Source organism: Mandrillus leucophaeus, unplaced genomic scaffold, assembly GCF_000951045.1.
Source record: "Mandrillus leucophaeus isolate KB7577 unplaced genomic scaffold, Mleu.le_1.0 Scaffold384, whole genome shotgun sequence".
Taxonomy (NCBI): Eukaryota; Metazoa; Chordata; class Mammalia; order Primates; family Cercopithecidae; genus Mandrillus; species Mandrillus leucophaeus.
This window is the reverse complement of record NW_012104076.1, coordinates 2,230,574-2,254,572: the sequence shown is the minus strand read 5'-3', so window position 1 is coordinate 2,254,572 and position 23,999 is coordinate 2,230,574. Positions and strand designations below refer to the sequence as shown.

The window sequence follows — 23,999 nt, the reverse complement described above, 5'->3', positions numbered from 1 at the left end:
CTTGGTCCATCTGTGTAACCTGTCTGAACAAGAGTTTCCTCATCTGCAAAGTGGGACAATATCACCTGGTTCACAGTGTCAGGAGGATGACATGAGACAATTAATGAAAACTGTGAGACATATGGTAAGCATTCAATAAAGAACTACAAATTTCATTAAGTATTCAATAAAGAACTATGAATTTCATTGTGAAATTAGCGTCTTCAGAGTCAAAACCAAAGGCTTATTACACACACACACACACAGAAAGACAGAAACACAAATGACAAAATCAAAGCTTTAAAGGAAATTTCTTTGTTAAGAGTCCATGATGTAAATAACAATCTTTCCTATGTCAATGTGAAGTTTCATTTGCTTACATTTTATCTACATTAAATAATTAGAAATCATGATTTGCCACATCATTCCACATAGAACCAAGTGGAATGGTAGATTGATTTTTTTTTTAGTGGGTATCCAGCTCATTTGAAAGTACTGAAGGCGGGCCCATGTTTGAGACCTTTGGTCTGATGTATGGCCTTGGATAAACTTGTGTCATTCTTGGTTTTCTCATCTGCACCTAACTCATCCAGTTGCTGGAATGATGAAACGGGACCAGGCTTGGGCAAAGTGTTAGGTAGATGGCTGATGAGCCTGTTACCATTGCATCCTCGAAGCTTTGGGATGGTGACTATAGGTACTGGCTCTACCCCAAGGATAAATGCCAGAAATACCATGGAAGCAAGGGTCAATTTATCCTGATAGAGCCAGTCAAAACGAGGAATAATGCGTGAAATTAAGGTAGATGAGGCTTTAAGGAAAGGAAAAACTTCTGTTCAGCAGGATCTTTTAGATAATGAAGTGGTCTCTAAGGAAACTTGAAGGCGCTCTACACTGGAAGAAAAACTAAAATGGGCAACCACTCTGCCTACTGAAATATGAGTGATTTCAAAGCTTCTGCCTTCTCTTAGTCTTTGCCGCTTCTCCTTCCTCTTTTAATTGTATGCTTTCCCCAAGGATGTTCCTTGATCCAAATTGCTCTTTATTCGAGGCTGTGATTCATTCCTGGTGTGGTTTAAATTGGCCCATGTTTGTGGTATCTGATGCTAGAGTAGTGTCTTAAAAAGGCAACCGCCATCTTTCCCCCAGGTTCACCCTTGGTGCCTTCCTGTCACCCCACTCCACGTTTGCAGCAGGCCATCCGCAGCCTGGCCTGGCTCTTCTGCCTCAGTGTCAGCCTCCTCATTAGGCATGCTCTGGAGCTGGCTGATGTCAGAGCCAGCCGATGCATCAGAATGCAGGGCATGCCTCCGGCTCCTGGGAAGCTGCACATTCCGCATGAAATATGAAGGCAACAGCCAGCCCAGGGGAGACCCAGGGTGGATTTAGAGGAAGAGCAACAAAGGTGGCTGTTGGGGGAGGGCTGTTCTGCAGGGCCAGAGAGATGATGTGGGCACCTATCACATATTTTAAAGGCACCGCTTTGGTGGGGGAGAGGGATGCTGGGAGGGGCACCTGGTGTATGTATCCTCTTGACTGCTCCTGACACACACTCCCTCGGTACCTTCTTTCTGCATATGCTCACGGTATATCTGTGATTATGGTGATGTGCCCTTTTGAGATAGGCAGCCGGCTCACTCCCCGCTGTGCTCATCACTGATTCTTGAGTTTCTCTTTTGGGATAACCTGAAATCATAAGAGCAGTCCATGTGGATTTCAGAGCACCTGACAGTAAGAAACATAATAAAAAGTAATCATTGCCCAGCAAAGCCCTGGGGATGCTTGTCACACACCACCTTGGGTCCACAGAGGTTAAGCGTGCTTAACAGGCAGTGGCCTCAGATGGTTCCAAGGTCTGACATTAAAGCCTGTCCTCGTCTTTGTCCAGAATCCTCTAGTTTCCAGCCAAGGCTCCATGCTGGGGTTCCAGCCAGCCATTCAGAGATGAGGAGAAAACCATTAATCCCCACCATAGGCACTAAGAGATTACTGCATGCCTTAGACATGTCATAGTGTAATGTGCTGTGCACATATGCTTAGAACACTTACCCACTTGTAGTGTGCTTGGTTTATGTGCAGGTCACCAACTTAGCCACTCTATCCATGAAGCAGAAATGCTGTATTATCTGTTTTTATATAACCAGAGGATTGGTACATAGTAGGCACTCAATAAATACTGAGTAAATTATATTTGATGAGACTGCCCTCCCATACCATCACACATCCAAGTCATCAAAAAACAAGTCTACTGGTCCCTCCAAATACAGCAATTTTGGGAGGCCTTTTCTCCCCTAACCTAAATCCACAATGCACGTTATAGTGTACTGAGGGTGTAATTCCATTTCATATCATTGATTACAGAGTATTACAGAGTATCCCACTTTCTTTTGATCAGAGAACATATATATATATACACACACACACACACACACACACAGGAATATACATATATACGTGATGGAAGTAGTTTGCATTCCTTGTGTGTGAGATGAATGTGAAAGTTTTCTGCAAGAAGCTCCAAAGCAGTGATGTCTTCTGAAAGCCCCAGCTGTTTCTGGTTGGCAGTACTGCCTGCTGCATACCTTCTGGAGGTGTCATTCAACAGGCAGGTTCCACACTGAGGCTGCCCTGCTGGCTGGAATGTGAGACAATACGTATGCTTGCTTTACGTGTGGAAACTTTCAGTTTATAGAACTGTATTTGGTGACTTTGTTAATTTTATAAAGAAATTGGCTTTTTTTGTGAACTGAGAGGACTCTGTACTTCTGTTGGGTTCTTGATGCAGAGTAGTAGGAAGTAACAGGATTCAACTAAAGTGTTGGCGTTTCACAAGACCGTAAGCTGCCTGGGAGCCGGGCATCGTCTCCCCTGTCCACTGCTGTGTTCCCAGTGGCTAGATCATAGCTGGAACGGAGTAGACACTAAAACGTTGGGTTGAGTGGAGACTTTGACCTGCACTGTCACTTAGAGAGGGTGTCACTTAAACAGATCTGTCTAGATCTGCACTTTCTGTAGCAGAGAGAGTATAGTACCTTATCCTCTAGCCGGTAATATGTTCAGGGTTGGGTCCATTAGAATCCTCCCTGGTTTTGATGTACCTATGCCAAGAGACAGAATTTCTCTGTTGGAGTTACTAAGTCGAGAATAGGATGCTAATTCAAAAGAGGAGAGAATTAGGCTATTAGACAAAATGAAAAAATATGGAGAAAGAGAGCCAGCAAAGCAGCCAGCCCTACCAGCATCATATGACTTTGTGTGTTCAGCCCCAGCTGAAGCTCTAACCCAGAATGTCTTGGTTATATGAACCAATAAATTACTCATTTATTTATTTGCTAGAGGTAATATAGAAGAAGGTTTTCATCGCTTAAAACTAAAAGCAGTCTGACTGACAGACTTGTTTCATACTATCCCTGTCTACTTTTAAAGCTATTCATTTGCCCCATGCTAACAGCTAATCTTCTCTTTACATTTAATGCATGTGGATCTCCTAAATGTCTATTTTCACGTGGCGGTTATTTTGCCCAGTCCTTTTGCCTGCTTTAAGCAGAACTGTGTTTAAGCCACATACTCAGGGCAGATATATCTGTCTCACAAAAGGACTGTAGAGAGAAGGAATACTTCAAATTTCGGGATAACAGCCCTAACAGTTCCCACTGGTGTTGGATCCCCCAGCCCTACAGCACACAGCACCCCCTTGACAGTACACATTAACTCTGCAGTGGACCTTGGTGAGGACACCCTGCTCTGGACTCAGCTCTGCTGTGGCTGCACTCAATTGTTTGTAACTTGTTTTGCAGGAATGGGGCTTGGCCCCCAGCTAGAGGGGAGACGGCTAGTTTTCAGAGAACAAAGGAGAGGGAAGAAGAGAGATGTTCCTTGAACATCTACTATGTGAGAACCACCACCCAGGGCACAGCACCTGCCTGTGAGTTATATAACTTCTCTTGTCCGTAGCTGTGGATGCAAAGGCTCGGAGTAGTTCAGCAGTTGCTTGCACGTGGGCTGAGTTGTTTAAGTGACAGTGCAGGTCTGTCTAAATGCAAGCATCCATGCTTTTTCTACCACCACTAAGTTGTCTCCTGGGGCCATGTTTTGATTTGTTTTGTGCAGTCCAGACTACTCAGCACCATGCTGGCCACACTGTAAGTCCAATGATGACAGCACTGTGTTTATCGCCATTTCATACGAACCTAATGAGGAGGAAATGTTACAGAACACCCCCTCCACGGTGTGAGAGAATTGCTTGACATGGAGATGCACAGAAACAAGAGAAGTTTGGAGTCCAATTTCCTTCCTCTGTGGCCCACCCAGCCTCTGGGGTTGAAAGTGTGGCCAGGGAAAGCGTTCTGTTCCCGTACATGCAGGGGTGCCTCTGGCTGGGTGACAGCCACTGACCCACCTAGTTTTTGTTCTGCAGGTGTTGGAAAGAGGATGCAACCATCCCCAACAGGGAAGGGTGGAAAATGCTGCACTGTGCATGGGTGAATGTGCACATGTGTGTATGTGTGGTCCTGGGAGCAAGGGCCGGGCAGGGACCAGTCTGCAAAACAACATTAAAAAACCGAAACATTTTCCACTGAGAAACAGAATTACTGCCCATGGAATTCTTACCCAGCCTGAGAAGCGAGCAGCAGCCCCTCCTTTTCATTAGTTAAACAAAGAGGGTTATTTTTCAAACGAAAACTTTCAGTGTGGAAAACAATCTAATTCCCGGGGCTTTTTGAGAAGTGAGATTCTCAGCGCTCCAATAAACATGTCTATGTGGATATGCAGCTGCAAAGGCAGTGTGGGTGCCCTGACCAAACCAGAGGGCAGGCCTGGCCAGTGGGGGACACGGGGACTTAGCTTCAGGCCTCTCATAACAATCCCAGGTAGAAAGGCCAACAGAGGGAATGAACCATGGCCTGGAAGATTTGAAGTGTTCTGCGCGAGAAAAAAAGCGAAAACAAAAATATTTTCTGTAAGTCCATTAAATGATCTCCTTTCTTCCTCCAAGTCAGTGAACTCCTTCTGGTTGGAAAATAATCTGCAAACTCAAGCCCTGCTAGGTTCAGTGGGGTGTGTTCCGCCTTATTGAATTCCTGGCCTTCAGAGATCTTTCAAAAAAAAAAAAAAAAACAACTTTCGCCCACTTATGAACCCATGGGGTGATGTCACAGCTTTCTCTTGAGGGGTTCTCTTCATGAAAGCTCCTGGGTACTTGCGTTTGTTTAAGAGTGGGCAAGAATAGGAAGGCAGACTGCCAGGGTTCAAATTTGAGCTCTACCACTTAAAACGTGTGTGTGCTTACTCTCTCTGGACCTCGGCTTGCCCATCTGCAAAGGGGAATAAGAATGGTACCTACATCACAGAGTTTTCATAAAGGTTAAATGAGAAGATGCTTACAAAGTGCTTACCACAGTTTCTGGACAAAGGAAGACCTCAATAAAAGTGTGGCCATTATTATGAAGTTAAAGGGACATGGCATATGGTCACAGACCTGAACTTTTAAAATTAATAAATATCATTCTTTGAGGTTTCTACTTTTCCCATCTCACTCATGGAAAGTGTGTTGTTTAAAAAAATAAAAGGAGACACAAAATAGCCTCTCTTCAAATCAGAGCTTCCTTCTCTAATCAGTCCGTGAATGTTTCGGGGAGTGCTCTATTTAACTTGGCTGGCCCCTGGTTTTGCTGTGAGTAATACATTGGGCTTAATTTCAAACTCCACACAGCCAAGATCACTGGATACTTGAGCTTCCCCAAGCTGAGTTGATACAGCTGCTCTGCCCCTGGTCACTGGTGAGTTGTCCCTGTGGATTCCAAAGGGTCTGAATATAAACAGGCCAAGGTGCATTGGCCAGCCGAGATGGTCAAGGACATGGGTTCCCACTGAGCAGGTGTCCAAGTGAGACAAGACTGAGGAGGCCTGGGGAGCCCTACAGTGTAGTCAGAGGAAACTGAGACAGACAGAGGGTGGCCAGAGATTATGGAGAGAGGGGCCTCGATGACGCTTGGGGAGAGCAGTGTTGCTTGGAGCATCCTTGCTCTTACAAAGGCGGCATAGGTGGTTGAAAGAAACCATCCTGATTTTGACATTGCCACAATGATAAATGAAGGGCATGAAAACTCTCTAAATTAGGGTCTCTGAGACCAATTAGGTCAGATGGTGAAGATTTGCTTGGAAAAAAATCGAGTATGGCTTTCTTTTAAACAAGGCTTCATTTCAAATGGAACTGAATAAACCAGATTCAATTTAGACATGTTTTTCCCCAGGAACTCAGCTCTGGCACGAAATAAGGCTTGCCTGAGGCCACTTGAGAACCGCAGTCTGTGGGACAGCCCTGTGATGGACAAATAGAGCAGAGTGTTAATTTTGAGGCCTGTCGAACCCCAGTGACAGGCGGGCTGGTAAACAGATTGAAGAAGCTAATGACTACTTAGTGCTTTCCAGGATAGGAAATGTGTCTTTGGCTTCTGAGGTAGCAACACCCTTACCTTAAAAGGTTTGGATTGATGATCTGGGCCCAATAAAAGCCCCTTCTGAAATCTGTTGGGAAGCCCAAGCATTTCAAAAGTGAAAGATAATGAAGATGTTCTAGAAGCAATATCATTATGAGTATACATTATAAATGATAATTACAATTAATCATATTAGCCTTCATAATCTCCCAGCGTTATAACTCAACAATGGTAGATTCATCTTCTTTGTGTTCTTTGGAAGAAGATTTTGCCTTGAGCTACACATTTTCTCCTTTGATTTATGGTGGTTTCTGCTTTCTGACTGATTTCTCTGTCTCCGGAAGACAGGCATGAGATGGGGAGGGAGGTTTGGGAATTAGATGAAGTTGTGGGGTCATGATGCCCGGCAAGTTCTAGAACCCCAGAATTTACTTGGCCCCTGAAGGAAGCACTCGAACAGCCCATCTTGTTATTTCAATGCTGTCAGAACTCTTTCATGCTTCTACGTGTAATCCATGGTCAGACGTTCCCCAATCCCCGCTGCAATCTAAATTGGCCTCCTTCTTTTATTCTCTCTCATAATTCCCTCTTCCTTCTCCCCAAGCACTAATCATGATTTTTAATCATTTCTTTATATTTATTTGATGTTTAGCTCCTCATTAGATATGAGCTCAATAGGAGAGGGATCATGTCTATTTTACTCACTACTATATAACGAATACCTAGCGTTGTACCTGGAATAGGGAGGCAACCAATAAATAATTGTGAATGGAAGACATAGTGGTTTGCACAGCTTGGAAAAGCATGCCCCTTAGAATGAAGCCCTCTCTTCTCTCTCTTCCCATTGACGCCAGACATTTACTATCTCCCTATATACCACAAAGGCCCACAGTGACTTCCCATGTGCTGAGTCCAGTGGCTTTCTGGGTCCTCATCCCTCGGCTGAGCTGTAGAGTCTGATAGAATCAACTCTGCCCTACTAGAAAGCCCGTTTTCTTGGCTTGTGTGGCTCCAGGCTCCATTCTCTGGTCTGTGCTCACTGACTCCTTCCTCCTCTTATGCTGTAAAGAGAGAAAGCTCATGGTTCTGGACACAGCTTGATCACATCCTTGTGCTGTTCCTTGTCTTGACAGCTCCTCCACTGTCTTGGCTCCAGCCTGCAACTTTTGACTAGGACCTACAAAGTCTACATTTCTAACCCTGAAATGCTCTTCCTCTTGCCTTCTTTTTCTTCTCCCAGTCACTAGGCTGGAAAACTTACTGTCTTTCCTCAACATCATTCCTCATATTTTCCAAATAGTCAACATATGAAAATATTAATTCAGTGTCTTCTCATTGTCTATGACTCAAATCTCTTGATTGTCCAGACTGTCCCATCTTTTCCCAATTTTCTGCTACACATTATCCAAATTTCTCTTATGCCAACGCCTTTTCTATTAATACTGTCAACATTCTACTTTCCTTCAAGGTTTGTCTTAATTATTTCCCACTTTAAGTCCCTGTGAGCTTCCCAATCAATTATAAATCTTGCTTTTAACTACCAACACACTATATATCTTTCAGTTGGCATTCTCTTAACTTTTTATTGAATAATGAATTTCTATGTATTTGTCCATATTTTCAGGGAAAGCCTAATAAATAGATCCCTGGAGAGACTAACCTAGATAAAACAAAAGCATAAACTACTAACACACACCCTACAAACATTAAACAAAATATTAAGATGTATTATGAAGAATTTTATGTCAATGTCTCTGAACATGCAGGTGAAATGGACAAATTCCTAGAAAAATGCAAAAATTGGTAGAAGAAAAAAATGGATAATTTGAATATTCACATATTTGCTAGAGAAATTGAATCTATAATTTAAAATTCCTACAAAGAAATGAGGCCTAGACATTTGAGTGAGGAGTTATTTCAAACACATGAGAAAAAAATATGAGTGTTACACAAATTCTTCCAGGGATTGGAAAAAGGAAGAAATACTTCGCTACTCATTTTATGAGGCCAGCATTACTTTGATACTGAAACTTGTCAAGGATATTCCAGGAGAAGAAAATTATAGGCCAATCCTTCATTGTAATATAGATATAAAACTGTTGAGCAAAATAGTGGCAAACCAAATCGAGAGATATTTTTAAAGTATCAGATAGCATGACAAAATAGTTTCTTTTAAAAATGCAAGGTTGGTTTAACACTTAAAAATCAATATAATTCACCACAGAAACAGAATAAAGAAGAAAAACCATATGAATACCTCAAAAGATGAATAAAAAGCATTTGGTAAAACTCAGAATTTGTTTATCACTGAAAATATAACTGGCATCAAATTAGGATTAGAAGGGAACCCTTTCATCTATAAAAGTCTATACTTAATAATGAAATAGGAACACTCCTACTGGAGACCAGGAACAAGACAAGGATGTTCGCTCTTACCACTTCTGTCTAACAGTGTACTGGAGGTTCTAGCCAGCATAGTTTAGACAAGAAAAAGAAATTTCAAAGTTTAAGGATTAGAAAAGACACAAACCTGATATTATCTGTGGACATGATTATATGCATAGAATCTACAGGTGAATTATTAGGATGAGTCAGCAAATTTAGCTAAACTAATTAATATAAAGTCAACGTACAAAAATCAGTTATGTTTTGGTATACTTGCAACAAATATTAGAAAATAATACTTTAAATTCGATGCCATTTATAATAGTATTTAAAAAATTAAGCACGTTGTTAGGAATAAACTTAGCAAAATATGCACTTGACCAATGCATAGCAAATGCAGAACATTACAGAGAATAGTTTTTAAAGACTTAAATAAATGAGGAGATTTAACATGTAAATTGGATTGGGAGACCCACAGTTGTAAAAATGTTAATGCTCTGCAAATTGGCCTATGCTTCCATGCAATACTAGTCAAAATTCCAGCAGGTTTTCTTTCTCTCTCCTTCCTTCTTCGCTCCCATCCACCCTCCCTCCCTCTCTCCATTCCTTCTTAAAATTGGTAAGCTAATTCCAAAATTTACATAGAAATACAAAGTGTCAAAAATAGTCAAGACAAAATTGAAAAAGAAGAAACCTGAAGGACTTGTACTACCAGATATCAAAACTTATAAAGCCACAGTAATTAAGGCAATATGATATTGGTGTAAATAGAGACAAATGGATCCATGGAACAGAGTTGAGAGTCCAGAAACAGAGCTGCATAGACATCACCTGATGTACAACACAGGCACCACTGCAATGTAGTGTGTGAAAATAAATGGTTGGGTGAATTGGATTTCCAAAAGAAAAAAAATTCTTTGACCCCCATCTCACACCATACACAAAAGTCCCTTACAGATGGAACATAGGCCTAAGTGTAAAAGGTTGAACAATAAAGCTTCTAAAATATAACATATGAGAATATCTTCATGAGCTTGGTGTAGATAAATCAAAACAATGTATAAATTTGCTAACCATAAAACTAAAGATTTATAAATTGGTCTCGTTAAAATTAACAACTTCTCATGAAAAAAAGAAAAGAAAACACAGACATACATTTAAGGGCATTAAAGGGCCAGTCATAGAGTGGGAGAAGGTATTTCCAAAAATATATCCAGAATATTTAAATATTTCTTATATAACAACAACAACAAGATGACATATAATGTATTAAAAATGGACAAAAAATTATTGAACAGTCCTTTTACAAAAGAAGATGTCTAAATTGGTAATAAACTTATGAAAATATGCAAACTTAGAATCACAATTCATTATTAACCACTTTCTTATCAGAATATAAATTTAAGATAAATTGACAATGCTGAATACTGGTGAGAATCTGAAGTGACAGGAATTCTTACATGCGATTAGCAGGCATGGAACCTGATGCCATGCTTTGAAAAATTGTTTTTGTGATATCTACTAAAGCTAATATATGCATAGTCTCTGATACAATCATTCTCCTAGATATATACACAAAGAGATCTGCGTATAACGGCATCAAAAGTCACACACAAGAATATTCATAGCAGTGCTATTTCTACTAGCCAGAGCCTAGAAGCAACACAAATGTCTATCAACAGAGGTGTTCATTATGGCATATATACAATGGAATACTATATAGCACTGAGAATGCACAAACTACTATATGCAACAGTATGGATAAAAATTATAATGTTGAGTGAAGGAAGAAATAAAAAATATTGTATGACTCTATGGACCTTCAATGTCAGACAAAACTAATCTATACTGATGGCTGCCCAAAGTGGGGTCACTCTTGGAAAGTGGGAGTCAAGATGGTAGCCTTACAGAAATGGCATTATTCTATGGCCAGGTCCAAATGGTGGTAATGAGGGTGTGTTCACTCTGAAAAATTAATCAAACTATACACTAATGCTAGGTATCTTAGATATACTTCAAATTATGAAGTTTACCAAAACAACCACAATAGCAAAAACCCTTTACCAGAGGATCTGCATGAATTCATTTGAGGCTTAGCATTCATGTTTGCAGGCTGTTTTGTGTCTTTGTAGTTCTGGGCTGTCTGCCTTCATAGTTGCCATTGCTTCTGTCTGTTGACATGGTTCTGTCACTTTCTTTTATTCAGCCCTTTGCTATCAATCTAAACTTGATATATTCATCCTGATCCTTCATCTAGTTGTTCTGCCCTTGGAGCGAATTTCTCATTCTCAACTTCTGTTTCAACATTTCATGGCTGGGTGTGTTGGCTCACGCCTGTAATCCCAGCACTTTGGGAGGCCAAGGCGGGTGGATCATTTGAGGTCAGGAGTTTGAAACTAGCCTGGCCAACACGGTGAAACCCCGTCTCTACTAAAAGTACAAAAAAATTAGCTGGGTGTGGTGGTGGGTACCTATAATCCCAGCTACTCAGGAGGCTGAGGCAAGAGAATCACTTGAGTTCAGGAGGCAGAGGTTGCAAGTGAGCAGAGATCGCGCCATTGCACCCCAGCCTGGGTGACAGAGAGAGACTCAATCTCAAACAAACAAAAACAGTAATAACAACCACCACCAAAATCACATTTCACTAATAATGTCCCATGTCAGGTAGTTCTACTTCTTCTGTATATTTTGTTAATGGCCTTGGTTTAATTTTATTGCTTAAATGTTCACTCTTTCCTTGTTTAATTTTTTTCTGTTTTGGCCTAATGATTTTTATGTTCTTTTTATCAATAATTTCATAATTACTATTACATTATCTGCTTGGCAATCTTTTTTTTCCTTCCCAATATCACGACTTTTAAACAGAGCTTTCTCCTCTACTTTTCTGTCTAATGGGGTAGCAGTATGGGATGTGGAATAGGAACTGTCTTATTTTTCACCCTTTACATCCAGCAGAAAGAGCCAGGTGATCCGACATGCAATAGGAAAGGGGGAAAACGAAGATTCACAAATGATAACTAATACAAGTGCTTCCCAGTTGCCCAAAGTGGTTTAACAGATTACTTTTCTTACAGATTTAGCTAAGAGGTCGTCTGACCTGAGTCCTTTTATGGAACTGTTCGGACTCGCTTTCATTTTTTCTTTTTAGAAATAAATCCTCTCGTCCTCAATCGGAGACACTGAAGAAAGCAGGGAGTTTGTATTTTTTAAATCCATATGAAGGTTTTGGCCAGGAATTTTTCAAACACTAGAATAAATTTTTAATTTGGACTTTGATATCCAGACAAGCCCAGCTCAAGTTCTCTTGGGTCTCCTTCCCAAAGACCAGACTTCAAACAGACACTGCTCGCTGTCTTAGCAGAAAGGCACCACAGCAGCTGCGACGGCTGCGGTCAGCAGAAAATGCTGCACATCCTGCCTGTCTGGGCAGGACCTCCGTTTGCTACACTGCACTGGAAACCAACACATCCTATTCCGTGGTCCTGAAGCAGAAGTCCTCAGAAAAGAAGGAAAGAACATGGAGACCATCGGGGCAGGAAATGCTGGGTTCCCTGCTGAGAGCATTCTCCATAACATGGGATTAAAATACCAAAGGGAAAAAGACAAACACTATTTTCTTCCACATTATGATTTGCTTCGTATGCTTTTCATTTTTTGTCTTTGGTGTTTGGATTGTAGAAGAAATAGATGAGTTTCTTACAGATGAGACCCCAGAGAACCTTGGGTTTAACTCTTAGTTTAACTTTCCGAAACTTGACTGACAAAACAGAGACTGGGAAAGATAAAAAAAAAAAAAAAAAAAAAAAAAAAGAAGAAGTAACTGATTTTCTCTGACAACTATAAAAGCAGTTCATTTCCTTTTGGAGACTTAGATGGGAGACTCTAAGTAATTGAAACTTAATACGCAGAGTCCCCCAGAAAAGTGACCAACCTGGGGCTGTTAGCATCATTTCCTGTTAATTGTCACCTGAAATAACCAGTTGTGGAAATGGCACGGGGGCCTGAAGCAAAGGAATGTAGTCTAGCCCGCTCATGGTCCATAATGAAATACAAATGATTTAACAGCAGTACTGACAAGGTTCTCAGAATAAATCATTTCCATTCTCACCACTTCAGATCACTTACTGTAATTGCCTTGAGACAGAATGGGGGAGTTGGCCGTTGGTTACCTAAGCTCTGTGACAATTCCCCCCATTTACCCATGAGGACAAAATGCAGTTCTGACCTAATTTACTTCTCTTCCCTAAGGCTGAAGGGCAAGTACTGTCTGTATCCCAGGGAAATCTAGAAGTTAAAGGTGGCCAGAATAATTGCAAAGTTTTTCTGAGAATCCTCTACCTGTGTGTTGACTCCGAAGTGGCCTCTTGCAGGCCCGAGTGCTCAAATGAGCTGCTGTGGCTGGGCTTGCCTGGGTTTTCTACCAAATCACATACCTGGACAGATCTGTAGTTTGAATGTTTGTGTTCCTGCAAAATGCATGTTGAAAATTAATTCCCAATCCAATAGCATTAAGAGGTGGGGCCTTTTGGAGGTGATTAGCCCTCATGAATGGAATTAGTGCCCTTATAAAAAGGGCTTGAGGAAATAAGTTCACCCCACCCACCTCTGCTCTCCCTTCTGCCATGTGAGGACTCAGCACAAGGGGCCATCTCTGAAGCAGAGGCAAGGCCTTGCCAGACACCAAACCTGCTGGCACCTTGATCTTGGACTTCCCTGCCTCTAGAGCTATAAGAGACACATTGCTATTATTTGAAAATGACCTAGTCTGAGGTATTTTGTTGTAGCAGCACAAATGGACTCAGATAAGAGCCAATCATACTCTCCTGTGTATTTCTTCCATTTTCTCCCAATCTTTCATCCCACTGCAATGAGTAAGGTTTGGAACCTCTCTTACTTTTCTGGAGAGGCCAAGTTCCTCTGTACTCTTGATCAATAGGGAGTTATGAGTCTCTGTGAACTATGCTTCCCATTCGAGTTAGTCATCCTGTTCTCTTGGCCTCCTCTGCACTTTGGCCATGCCTGCGTATTGGTTTGTCTACCTCCTTTGGGCTGAGAACATCTGGGAATGAGGAACCTGATGTGTCTCATCATTGTATCTCCACCATCTGCCAGAGCACACAGGGAACAAGTATCTGAGGAAAGCAAGGGAGAGGAAGGATGACAGGAAGAAGTCTTGGCCTACTGGCCCAGTTCCCTGGATGTGGTTGCAAATTGATAAGATGCACAGAAACAGAACTTCCAGGGAAGCTCCCTGGAAAATCTTACTCTCAGATGAAAACTCTGATATGAATGCCACTACAGTATTCATAGGATCAGGATGACTGGGCAGCCATCTCCCCCAAGACCTGCCAAGACTATGTCATTTCCTTATCTGATGCTGAGAGTCTTAGCTCTGGTCCTTGATATCCAACACAAGATGGCCATCCTGGAAAAAGCCTGTGTCTAGGCTCCTGCTGGCCCACTCACCGTCATTCCACTATGGCCAAGTAATCATTCCCAAAGGACAGATCCTGCCACTGTCCTATTCCAGAATCAGATGCTCATTCCCAGGCCCCACCTGGCCTTTGAGGCTCTCCAACAGTGCCCGTGGCACCACACAACCCTCCAGACTCCCCAGAGATGCTCAGGCCAATCCTGTCATCCCCAGTGTGCTTAGTCCTAGCTCGGACCTTTCAATGCTTCTGTGCCAATAGGTATTCATCTGTTATTTCAAGAAATCTTTCTGAGGGACCACATCCAGCTCATCTTTCTCACACTTTGTATGTTCTCCTTGCTCGGGTGCCCCGTCTGGACCACATCCTGCCCATCCTCCTCCTCCCTATGCATTCCTTCTGTCAATGCATATTTCGAGAAACTTACCACGTGCTAGGCCCATACTTTGTGAGAGGCGGAGCTGAGATTCAAATCCAGATCTAAACAACTAAAGAGCCTGGTTCTCCATGATAACACTCCACAGCACCACCCACCCCTGAGGCCTCTTTGACATAGACTTAGCTTCTTTTCTCAGTGAAAAGAGACATCACTTTGACCGGAAAAGCAAGAGTCCCATCAGTTGGGCTGTAGCCCCCAGGATCCATCTCTTCAATAGTTTCCATACACCACTTGTGGAAATAACATCACTGTGTCGGCCTGGGAGACACCTTTCTTGGAGTGCAAGACAGCAGAAGGGCTTCAAAAAGGGAACTGAGATTGGGATAGAAAGAGGAAAGCACTCCTCCCTCTCGTCCAGTGCTCCCTCACACACTAAGTGGAGACCCTTCCTTTGGGAAGAAAGGAAGCAAGTAAAGGAGATGGAGGCAGTGGTGAGGAGGGGACTCTGCCAGCCAGAATGTTGCATCACCATCCAGAGCCATGGCACAGTGGCTGGACCGAGAAACGGATATGGATTTGGATATAGGGGCTGGTACCCTCCTTCCCTTCGTAGCTGGCTGGGCCTGTGGAGAAGGAATCTCTGGATGTGGGCCTGAGATTTTGAGTTCACTCATAGTGAGTGACAAAAATGAGATGGTTATTTGTTTTACGGTAATGATCTCCATGAGGCTCCAAACTCTGGAGCTGCAGTCGGCACGCCACACGGCAGGCCTTCCTTCGGGTGTGAAAGGATTTCCTTGGTTTGGTGGGATTCGTTTGTTTTTTAAACGAGGCTGTTTATTTTCTCTTCTTTTAATGTGATGATTTTTTTTTCAGACTCACAAGGAAGATACATAATGTACAGCCGAATCTACAGTCCCCTATTTTGTCAGCTGCTTGTGTTGATTAAAACTTCAATAAAGATCCTGTGATAAAACAGAGCTATGTTCAAAGGATCTTGTTATGTTTGTAAAGGGCTGAGCTTGGCAGAAAACATGTAGAGTATAGCTTTGCTACCTTGGTATTTTCCTCCTTTTCCAGGTGAGAGAGGGAGAAGTGGAGGAGACACATACAGTGGTTTCTAGTACCTGTGGGAGTGTCAGACAGCACGTGTTTAACCAAGTCCCAAATAATAAGCAGGGTCCAACTTAAATGCATGAAAATTGTTTATCAAACTGGTGTTAAATGTGTGACCAAGAGCAGACCTCCTCCCATAGGTCTGACTGACAGCCTGTCTCTGCAAGAGGTCCCAGCCTAACAGGGAAGGGGAGGAGGCAAGCCAGGGGCAAAGTGAGGACACAGAGCTCCAGGAATTCCATACCCGGTGATTCACCCAACTCGCCCAAGCTGATCCATTCCAGCAAGATTCCAATAAACTGCCAGTAACACATTGTTTTAAAGCCCAGAAATCGCTGAAGGCTCTCAAGGGAGAGGTGTCAGTGGTGCCATCTACTCCCCAACCCCTTTTCCCCCTTCCCTCCAGACAGCCCATTCCTGGCAGCCGCTGAAGTCTCGCAACTCTTATTCTGAAAGAAACCGAGAAATGGATGTACGTGAACATCAGGCTTGCCAAAGTCGCTGACTTTATGCAAAGCAGGCAAGTGCAGTCAAAACACTTACAGCAATCAATTCGAGTTGTTGGGTAAAGTTTTTTCCGTGCCCCATACATTATTGAACAGTTAATTTCGTCTTTGTGCCTGCAAGACATTCCAGCTCTCAGATGACAGCTTTATCCATTAAGGAGTGCCTGGTGACAGCCGTGCAGCAAGAGCTTTGCCAGCCTGGCCTGCCGGGAGGCGCGTCTGCATCACCACCGAGAAATCCTGGGACACATCAACATCTTAATCAATATGCGAGAGTCAATTACCGGGGAAGCGAGGGCTTAAGCAGGAGCTGATGATGAGGTTCCCGTGCAAATGGACTTGATCAATACGCAGCTGAATCTCACACGTGGATTCACATGAGCCCTCCCACGGCACCCAGTCCCCAACTGGCAGGCCAATCACACCGCTCCTAGCCGCCAATCATCTGCTTTACTAGACTCATTACTGCTCTTCTTTGATTCATTCCTTTGATAGAAGTATTGGGAACAGAGAAGCAGAGTTGAGGGAAACAACCAAAACGTGCTGCCTGGACTCACAGAGAACTCATGGAGAATTCTACACAGAGCCTGGATGGACTAGCTCAAAGACCAAGAGACAGCGTTTCTGCAAAGATGTGTTCTCTCCACATTCTTGTTTGTTTGTTTTGTTTTAAACAACAACAACAAAAAGACACTCGTTAGAGGAAAAACTAATTCAGCTTCTGAGGGAACAGTACTTCTTTTTCACGGATGAGAAAGCTGAAACTTAGAAAGGCCAAGAGCATAGGGTTGCACAGAGTGGATTCACAGCAGGGACTAGAAACAAGGTCTTTAGATTCCAATAGCTACCTAATCTAATTGAATCATATAGCTAAGGGTTAGAGGACTGAAAAATGCAAGAGACACATGAACTAATAAAGTGAAAGGGAAACAGTGTTTTCTTGGTGGTAGTAGGAATTTCCAGTTGGACCTTGGAGAGTGGAGAACGACTTGACAAGGGTTGGGGGAAAAGGCAGTATTCTCTGTGGGAGGGGGGCCTGTGTGTCTGATGAGCAGCATAGAGCCACGTTAATAGCAAATGGCTACACTACTGTGGAAGGGGATGCACTAACAGGAGGTGAGGTGGATGAGCAGGGCAGGGCAACGATATTCAAGTCAAGTTAGTCATTGTGTTTGGAACACCAAGGCCAGGATAACAAACTTGGACTTTATCCTCTAGGGCAGTCTTTCTTAAACTAGTATGCTATGGAACACCCACCCTCTAAGATGCTTCACAAAAGAGGGCAGCAACATGAAGGACACTTGGAAGATGCTGTGTACAAAGTCATCGCCTCAAAAAAGTCATACTACATTCTAGCACATTGTCACGCTCTGAGAAGACCTAGAACAAAGACATGGCTTTAGCTTTCCTCAACCCAGTATACACCCACAAACAGCATTTGGATCTTCTTCAAAGACACTTCCCTGACCAGCCAGCTAGGTGAGATTGGCTCACCTTTCAGGGGCTCCCAAAAGCATTCTGCATTTTTCTTCGAAACATTCATCACCTGTGCAGTTTTTAATTCAACGTCTACTTTTTTATTACCATGAAACTCCATTCATTTGTCTCATTGACTTCCTGGCACAGAGCAGATTCTCACTCCTCCAATGAGGGGATGTATGTGGAATACTCCAGAAACAGTTTGGGCAAGGCTGCTCTCCTGGGAACCACTGGAGGTTGCTTCTTGCTCAATATGGTAAACATGGCACACCTTAACAAGATGAGCTGTTGAAGTTGTTTCTGATGGAAAAGGGTTGAAGCCAGGGAAATCATGGTGCCGGGAAATCAGTCCAGGAGAAAGGCGGTAAGGGACAAGCTGAACTGGGAATAGACCAATGTTTATGGCTTCAAGAGATATTTCTTGGGAAGAACTCATGGGGCTCTGCCTGATTGCCACAAAGTGTGGAGAGGTTGTGAGTGCAGGCTCTCAGGAGGGACAGACCCAGATCAGAATTGTGACCCACCTCTTGTAGCATCACAGGCAGTGAGGTGACCTTGGGCCAGTCCCTTCCCATCTATGAGCTTGTTCCTCATCTGTAAAATGACAATGGCATATGGAAGAATCTAACTAAAATTAGCTATGATTTTTTTTTTTTTTTTTTTTTTTTGAGACGGAGTCTTGCTCTGTCGCCCAGGCTGGAGTGCAGTGGCAGTGGCGCAATCTCGGCTCACTGCAAGCTCCGCCTCCTGGGTTCACGCCATTCTCCTGCCTCAGCCTCCCGAGTAGCTGGGACTACAGGCGCCCGCCACTGCGCCCGGCTAATTTTTTCTATTTTTAGTAGAGATGGGGTTTCACCATGGTCTTGATCTCCTGACCTTGTGATCCGCCCGCCTCGGCCTCCCAAAGTGCTGGGATTACAGGCGTGAGCCACTGCGCCCGGCCTAGCTATGATTATTAATACATGGCAACCATTGTTAATATTACGAAAGACAGGAGAGTGAGAATGGTTTTGGTATTTCAGATGTGTGTACTCAGAAAATTGGGACATTGGCTCAAATTTGAAACTCTGGGAGGAAAAGGGTTTGTTTCGGGGCATATTGAGTTTGAAGTGAGGCAAGTATGTTTAAATGTCCCACAAGCAGCTAAGCACATAGGACTGAGACCCTAAGGAGGGGTCAGCATGGGGCATGGCTGAAATTGAGAGAATAGATGAGCAACTCTATAAAGGGAACAGAAAGAAAGGGCAGAGAGCAAGAGGCTGCCTTGGGCAGCTGCCTTATTTTGGCAGCAGGAGAACGAAAAGAAAAGTCGACCTTGTTGCTGTTACCAGAAGATGCTGTGGTTCTCAGGTTGCCTTAGACAGCTGAGTAGCATCTCATCAGCCTGAGCTAAGGAAAGGCTGCCGTGTGGGCTAAAGCTTAAGTGGTACTCACAGAATATGTGGAAAGTTCCCGTGGCAACTTCTTATTGAAAATCCTCACCCCAGTTATTTTCCATTCCTGCTGAGACATCTGTGTCCCTCAGGTTATGGTATAAATATTTTATGAAACACAGAGGGTTGAGATATCTTAACACTTTAACCGAAAACTCATTTTTCTGAAAATTAAAGGATGCATTTTCCACTTACAAAAAATACGAAACTCTAGATTGGACAAAGAAATGGACATGTCACATTGCAATATTTTATACAGTGTTTCTGAGGGCCTCAAAGTACTGAAGATGTTAATTCCATTCCTTTCTCCATGAGGCTTGTAAGTTTCATTATGCAAGTTTAAAGTTGGGTAAGGAGTAAGCACAGAGCCCAGAGGCTAGTAGGTGTTCAATTAATGTGTGTCCTCTTCCCTTCTTATGTGATAAAGGTTGAAATGTGGTCTGTAGACTCAGGGAGGTGAATAATCTGAGATATTTCCAGGCTACACTTAATGCCATTAGCAGGGGTTAGAGGAGAGAAAAGAGAAGAAACTTAATTAGGAGAATAGACCAGGCGCGGTGGCTCATGCCTGTAATCCCAGCACTTTGGGAGGCCGAGGCAGGTGGATCACGAGGTCAGGAGATTGAGACCATCCTGGCTAACACAGTGAAAACCCGTCTCTACTAAAAATACAAAAATTACCCGGGCATAGTGGTAGGCGCCTGCAGTCCCAGCTACTCAGGAGGCTGAGGCAGGAGAATCGCTTGAACCCGGGAGGTGGAGGTTGCAGTGAGGCGAGATTGTGCCATTGTACTCCAGCCTGGGCGACAGAGCCAGACTCCATAAAAAAAAAAAAAAAAAAAAAAAAAAAGAGTGGAATAGAAAAGATATTCTGATTCTGAAAGGCAACTAGAGAACACTTTATGATGAAGTGGAACTGCAGGACCCCCGAATAGAGAAAATGATCCATAGTTTATGAACGAGTGTAGACCTTAACACTGAAAAGTGGTCCTTTTGCTAACTGCCCAGAAAGAGTCACACAGCCTCTGCCAATCCAAGTTCTGGCAAGATCATCTTAGCTCCAACTCTCTCTGTGGATCACAACCACCCTATGAAGAACAAGAACATGTGAAGGGACCAAGGAGTGAATGTCACCAGGTTACATCGATCCTGCGCCCGCTCACAATCTCCACCGAGGTTTGAGTGTCTAGAATCCTGTTCCTACTTTATTATACCTGTGGCTTAGGGAATTAAGCAGCTGGGGGGAAGCATGGTTTTTGATACCACAGAGCATCCTCCTTACTCAAAGTCTGTGTCCTGGGCTTTTTTATCAGAAGTGGGTGGGTAACACGTGAGAAAAAAAAATTGGCCCCATAAAGGGATCCGGAAAGATGACATATTTGTCTGTTAAGTATAAATATGAACAGCCATGGAGATATGGTCCTGTGATGCTAGGTTTTCACTCCAGCAACATTCATCTATTGCCAGGAAACGCTAGATTTAGTACCTGAGGGACTGGAGTTTCAAATACCTTATACTTTTTTTTTTTTTTAATACTCTGCCAAGAATTTAAATTGGTAAAAGCTGGGGACTGACAAAACTTGATCCCCAAGAGCTTTTCTGGCACTGGTTTATCAGAGAATACGGTGCCATTATTTTTATTATAATTATTATTTTTTTCTTTGGTGGGGCGAGAGCTCATTTATAACCCAAAGACTTCTACTCCCAGATGTATTGTTCTTTTTTTTCTTTTTAAAATCCCAATGCTTAAATAAACAGAGGCTTTGCCTTTTGTGGTGGCCTAAGACGCTGTCATTGGATTTACATGCAAGGGGGTGGTTGCAAGCCTTTTCATGTTTTTAGATCAGATCAGAAAGAGTTGAAAGGAGAAAGCTAATTTTAGGAAATGTGTTTCCACCACCTCCACACTGCGCACACCTTCCTCCCAAGCCTCAGGTCTCCACCATGCCCTCACACCAAAATCACTTAACAGGGCTTTGCAAAGAGGGCCTGCTGGCCCCAAACTGGGACAGCTGTGGAAGAGCAGAAAAGGCCAACATGAGTTAGAAAGCTTGGGTTTGAGTCCTGGCACCATCATTTTTTAGCCATTCAACTTTGGACAACTTAGCCTCTCTTCGATTTTTCATCTGTAAAATGATAATTGGATTTTCCTGGGAGGGTCGTCGGGAGGATGAAATTAAACTAGACAAATTATGTGAAAATGCTTGGTGCTGTGAGTTTTTTAAACGACAACCTATAAACGATGAGTCCAGGGAAGGGGGAAGAAGGGAGAGAACATCATGGAGCAGGATTGTAGATTTCTCTCCAAGGTTAGACTCTTGACATAGACATTCTAGCGGAGAAAACAACTGCCACCACCGAGACACATAAAACAAGAAGATACTATTTACGGTACAACATCTTTATGGTCCCTCACTGCTCCCCGCAGCCATATTCCCGACTGCCTTCAGATCCTCTGCTGATTTTACCCACGAGCAATTTCCAGGGTCAGCTCACCTCTCTTCTGCCCAGGGCAGCGGCAGCAGCGGCGGCAGCAGCAGCCCTGGCATGTCCAATCTGGCTGGAAATGATTTGAGTTTTATTATACAATTAGATCAAGTCTCTTAGGTGTAGTAGCCTTTCACATACTTAGAAGAATAGATTAGCCATTAGGACTTTGTATATTTTTCCCAGTAATTGACACCACATCCCATTTTCCTCACCAAAGGGAAAAATAACCACATAAAACAATCATGATTTGGGGGGCAGGAGGTGGGGAAACGGGGCATTCACAATGCAACAATGTCTCAGTCCCACCTCAATCTCCTTCCTTTGCCCAGCTTGGCATGTCTCTGGGAGCCAGGCAGAGCAGGCCTCCGGTTTGTTTATTTTGTTGTTTTTTCATTCCAGAGCCCCTCAGGCTCAGCGTCCTAAACACTTCACTAAGAATAAACCAGACATCATCTCTGCCACCGAGAAACGGCAGCCACCACTGGACAGGAGCCTGGACATTCTTAAAAAGCCCACGTAAACATCACCAGAACAGAATTAGTTTTCTTTCTTTCTTCCTTTTTTTTTTTACTGCCTCCAGGGTTTCCCAGGATGGGTCTATTAGAAACCCTTTCCCTCAGGAGCCCCTTTCTTGTCCTGGTCAGAAAAGAAGTGGGGCTATTGTGGGGTGGTCCAAGCAGTGGTGAGTTGAGGCTCTTTGGTATCCAAGTTAGGAAAAGGAGAGACACAAAGAGCTCAAAGTCCAGAGAGTTCAAACCACACATCCGTTTTTTTGTCCCATCTCTTCAACCACCGTAAGTTTAGATTTGGAATAGAACAGGGGGAAACCCATCTTACTGAGGGATTTAAACAGAAACCAGTGCAATCCTCTAGGTTGGCTTTGCCTGTATTTGGCATGGCGCATGTCTGCAATGGGCCTCTATGTTGCATCTCAGCCAAAAGCAGACACCTCAGCCCAGCAGTCTGCATCCACACAAGCAAAACACAACAGATGTTCTCAGATGTCTGGTCAAACATTTGTTTCCTTTGGTCATGTTCTAGCAGCCCAAACTCAGATTCCAACTGCAAGGCCTGGTGGCACTAACAGACATTTTTTTTTTTTTTTTTTTGTTCCATCCATTGCTGCAAAACATCTGTAAGCTAAAGGTTCTTCCCAATTGCAACAATCTTTGTGCCAAGGCTTGGTGGGTCCTTGACAGCTTCCATGCCTGCCCATAGGCCTGTGAGGTTGCTCTGGTGCAGACACAGGACTTGAGAGAGAGGCAGTCACTGTTCCCAGTCCCTCCCTTCCTTCTTGGATGGATCATCAGACAGTATAGCTAGCAGTACCAGAATCAGTAGACATGAAGTGTTTTCGTACATTTTTCAGCTTGGGTCGATGTGTCCAAACGGACTCTTTGCTGACACATCTGGGCTGGTTCCTTGGAGAGAAGCTGAAATGCCCATTTTCCAATGAGATCAATAAACTCACTCAGCTCTCACTACAGACCTTTCCTCAGGTAGCCTCCAACAAGTCAGGGTGTGCTGGACTTTCATTGTGGCAATGTGACCCAGTGTGCCACCAGGGACTTGTACTTCAAGCTGAGTTTGCTTTCATGAGGACAAAGGCAAAGCCCTAAAGCTTTCAATTTGGTCCCCAAGGACCGTGGAAAATCACAAGATGGAAAGTGACCTTTCTTTGGCCACAACTGGTGATGACTTGTGAACATGTCTTTTGCCCAACTTGGCTTTAGTTAAAACCTACTGTTTTGAATAAAACTTGGGCCATTCTCCACCCTCTTCTTACCCTACCTCTAGGCACCCCTGCCAAGTCCTAAGAAGCCCTGCCTCTTTTTAACAAGAAACACAAAATGAAGCTGTAATCATAGCCTCTCTTGCCGGTTCAGAAAATATGCAGACGTGATTTTTCTTTTTTTTTTTTTTTCTTCTCAACATACCTATGTCCCTGCATTATTTTCTAAACTTTCTCTTACTTTTCCCCCCACTTCTACCCTCACTGTTCTTAGCTGGGGGCCAAGTCCAATCAAGCATCCCCCAGTCGGCACCAAATGGGCACCTGAGGGTAACAGGGTGCAGTGGCACTTTCCTGCCCCCTTCTTTCTCCAGCTGCCAGAAGAAACCCAGCTGGGTCCCTCAGCCGACACAGGCCCCTAATTTAAGTTTAATAGTATGGCATTTTTACTACTTTTGGCCAGGCCGTTTTGAGAGAGGGTAATATATGTGAAAAATATACCCTAAAAAAATCTATTTAGAAAACAATTCCGGTCTAAGCACTCCATGCTCTCAGTTTCTGGCCCTCTTTTCAGGAAAGCAGCTCCAGCAACCACACAATTTAGATCCATTTTGGGGTGGGTGGGGGG

The 23,999-nt window shown here is 43.3% G+C and overlaps 1 protein-coding gene across 1 annotated transcript in view; it reads left to right on the top strand.

Annotated features, from left to right (window-relative positions):
• LOC105547310 (chromosome unknown open reading frame, human C9orf92) overlaps positions 1-15,595 on the top strand; it is a 49,064-nt gene extending 33,469 nt beyond the window's left edge. The window contains exons 2-4 of the mRNA XM_011990860.1: positions 3,777-3,904; positions 4,397-4,460; positions 15,492-15,595. Of these exons, the coding sequence (XP_011846250.1) occupies positions 3,777-3,904; positions 4,397-4,460; positions 15,492-15,564 (265 nt within the window). The 3' untranslated portion in view covers positions 15,565-15,595. The remainder of the gene's footprint in view (positions 1-3,776; positions 3,905-4,396; positions 4,461-15,491) is intronic.
• Positions 15,596-23,999: the final 8,404 nt, after the last annotated feature.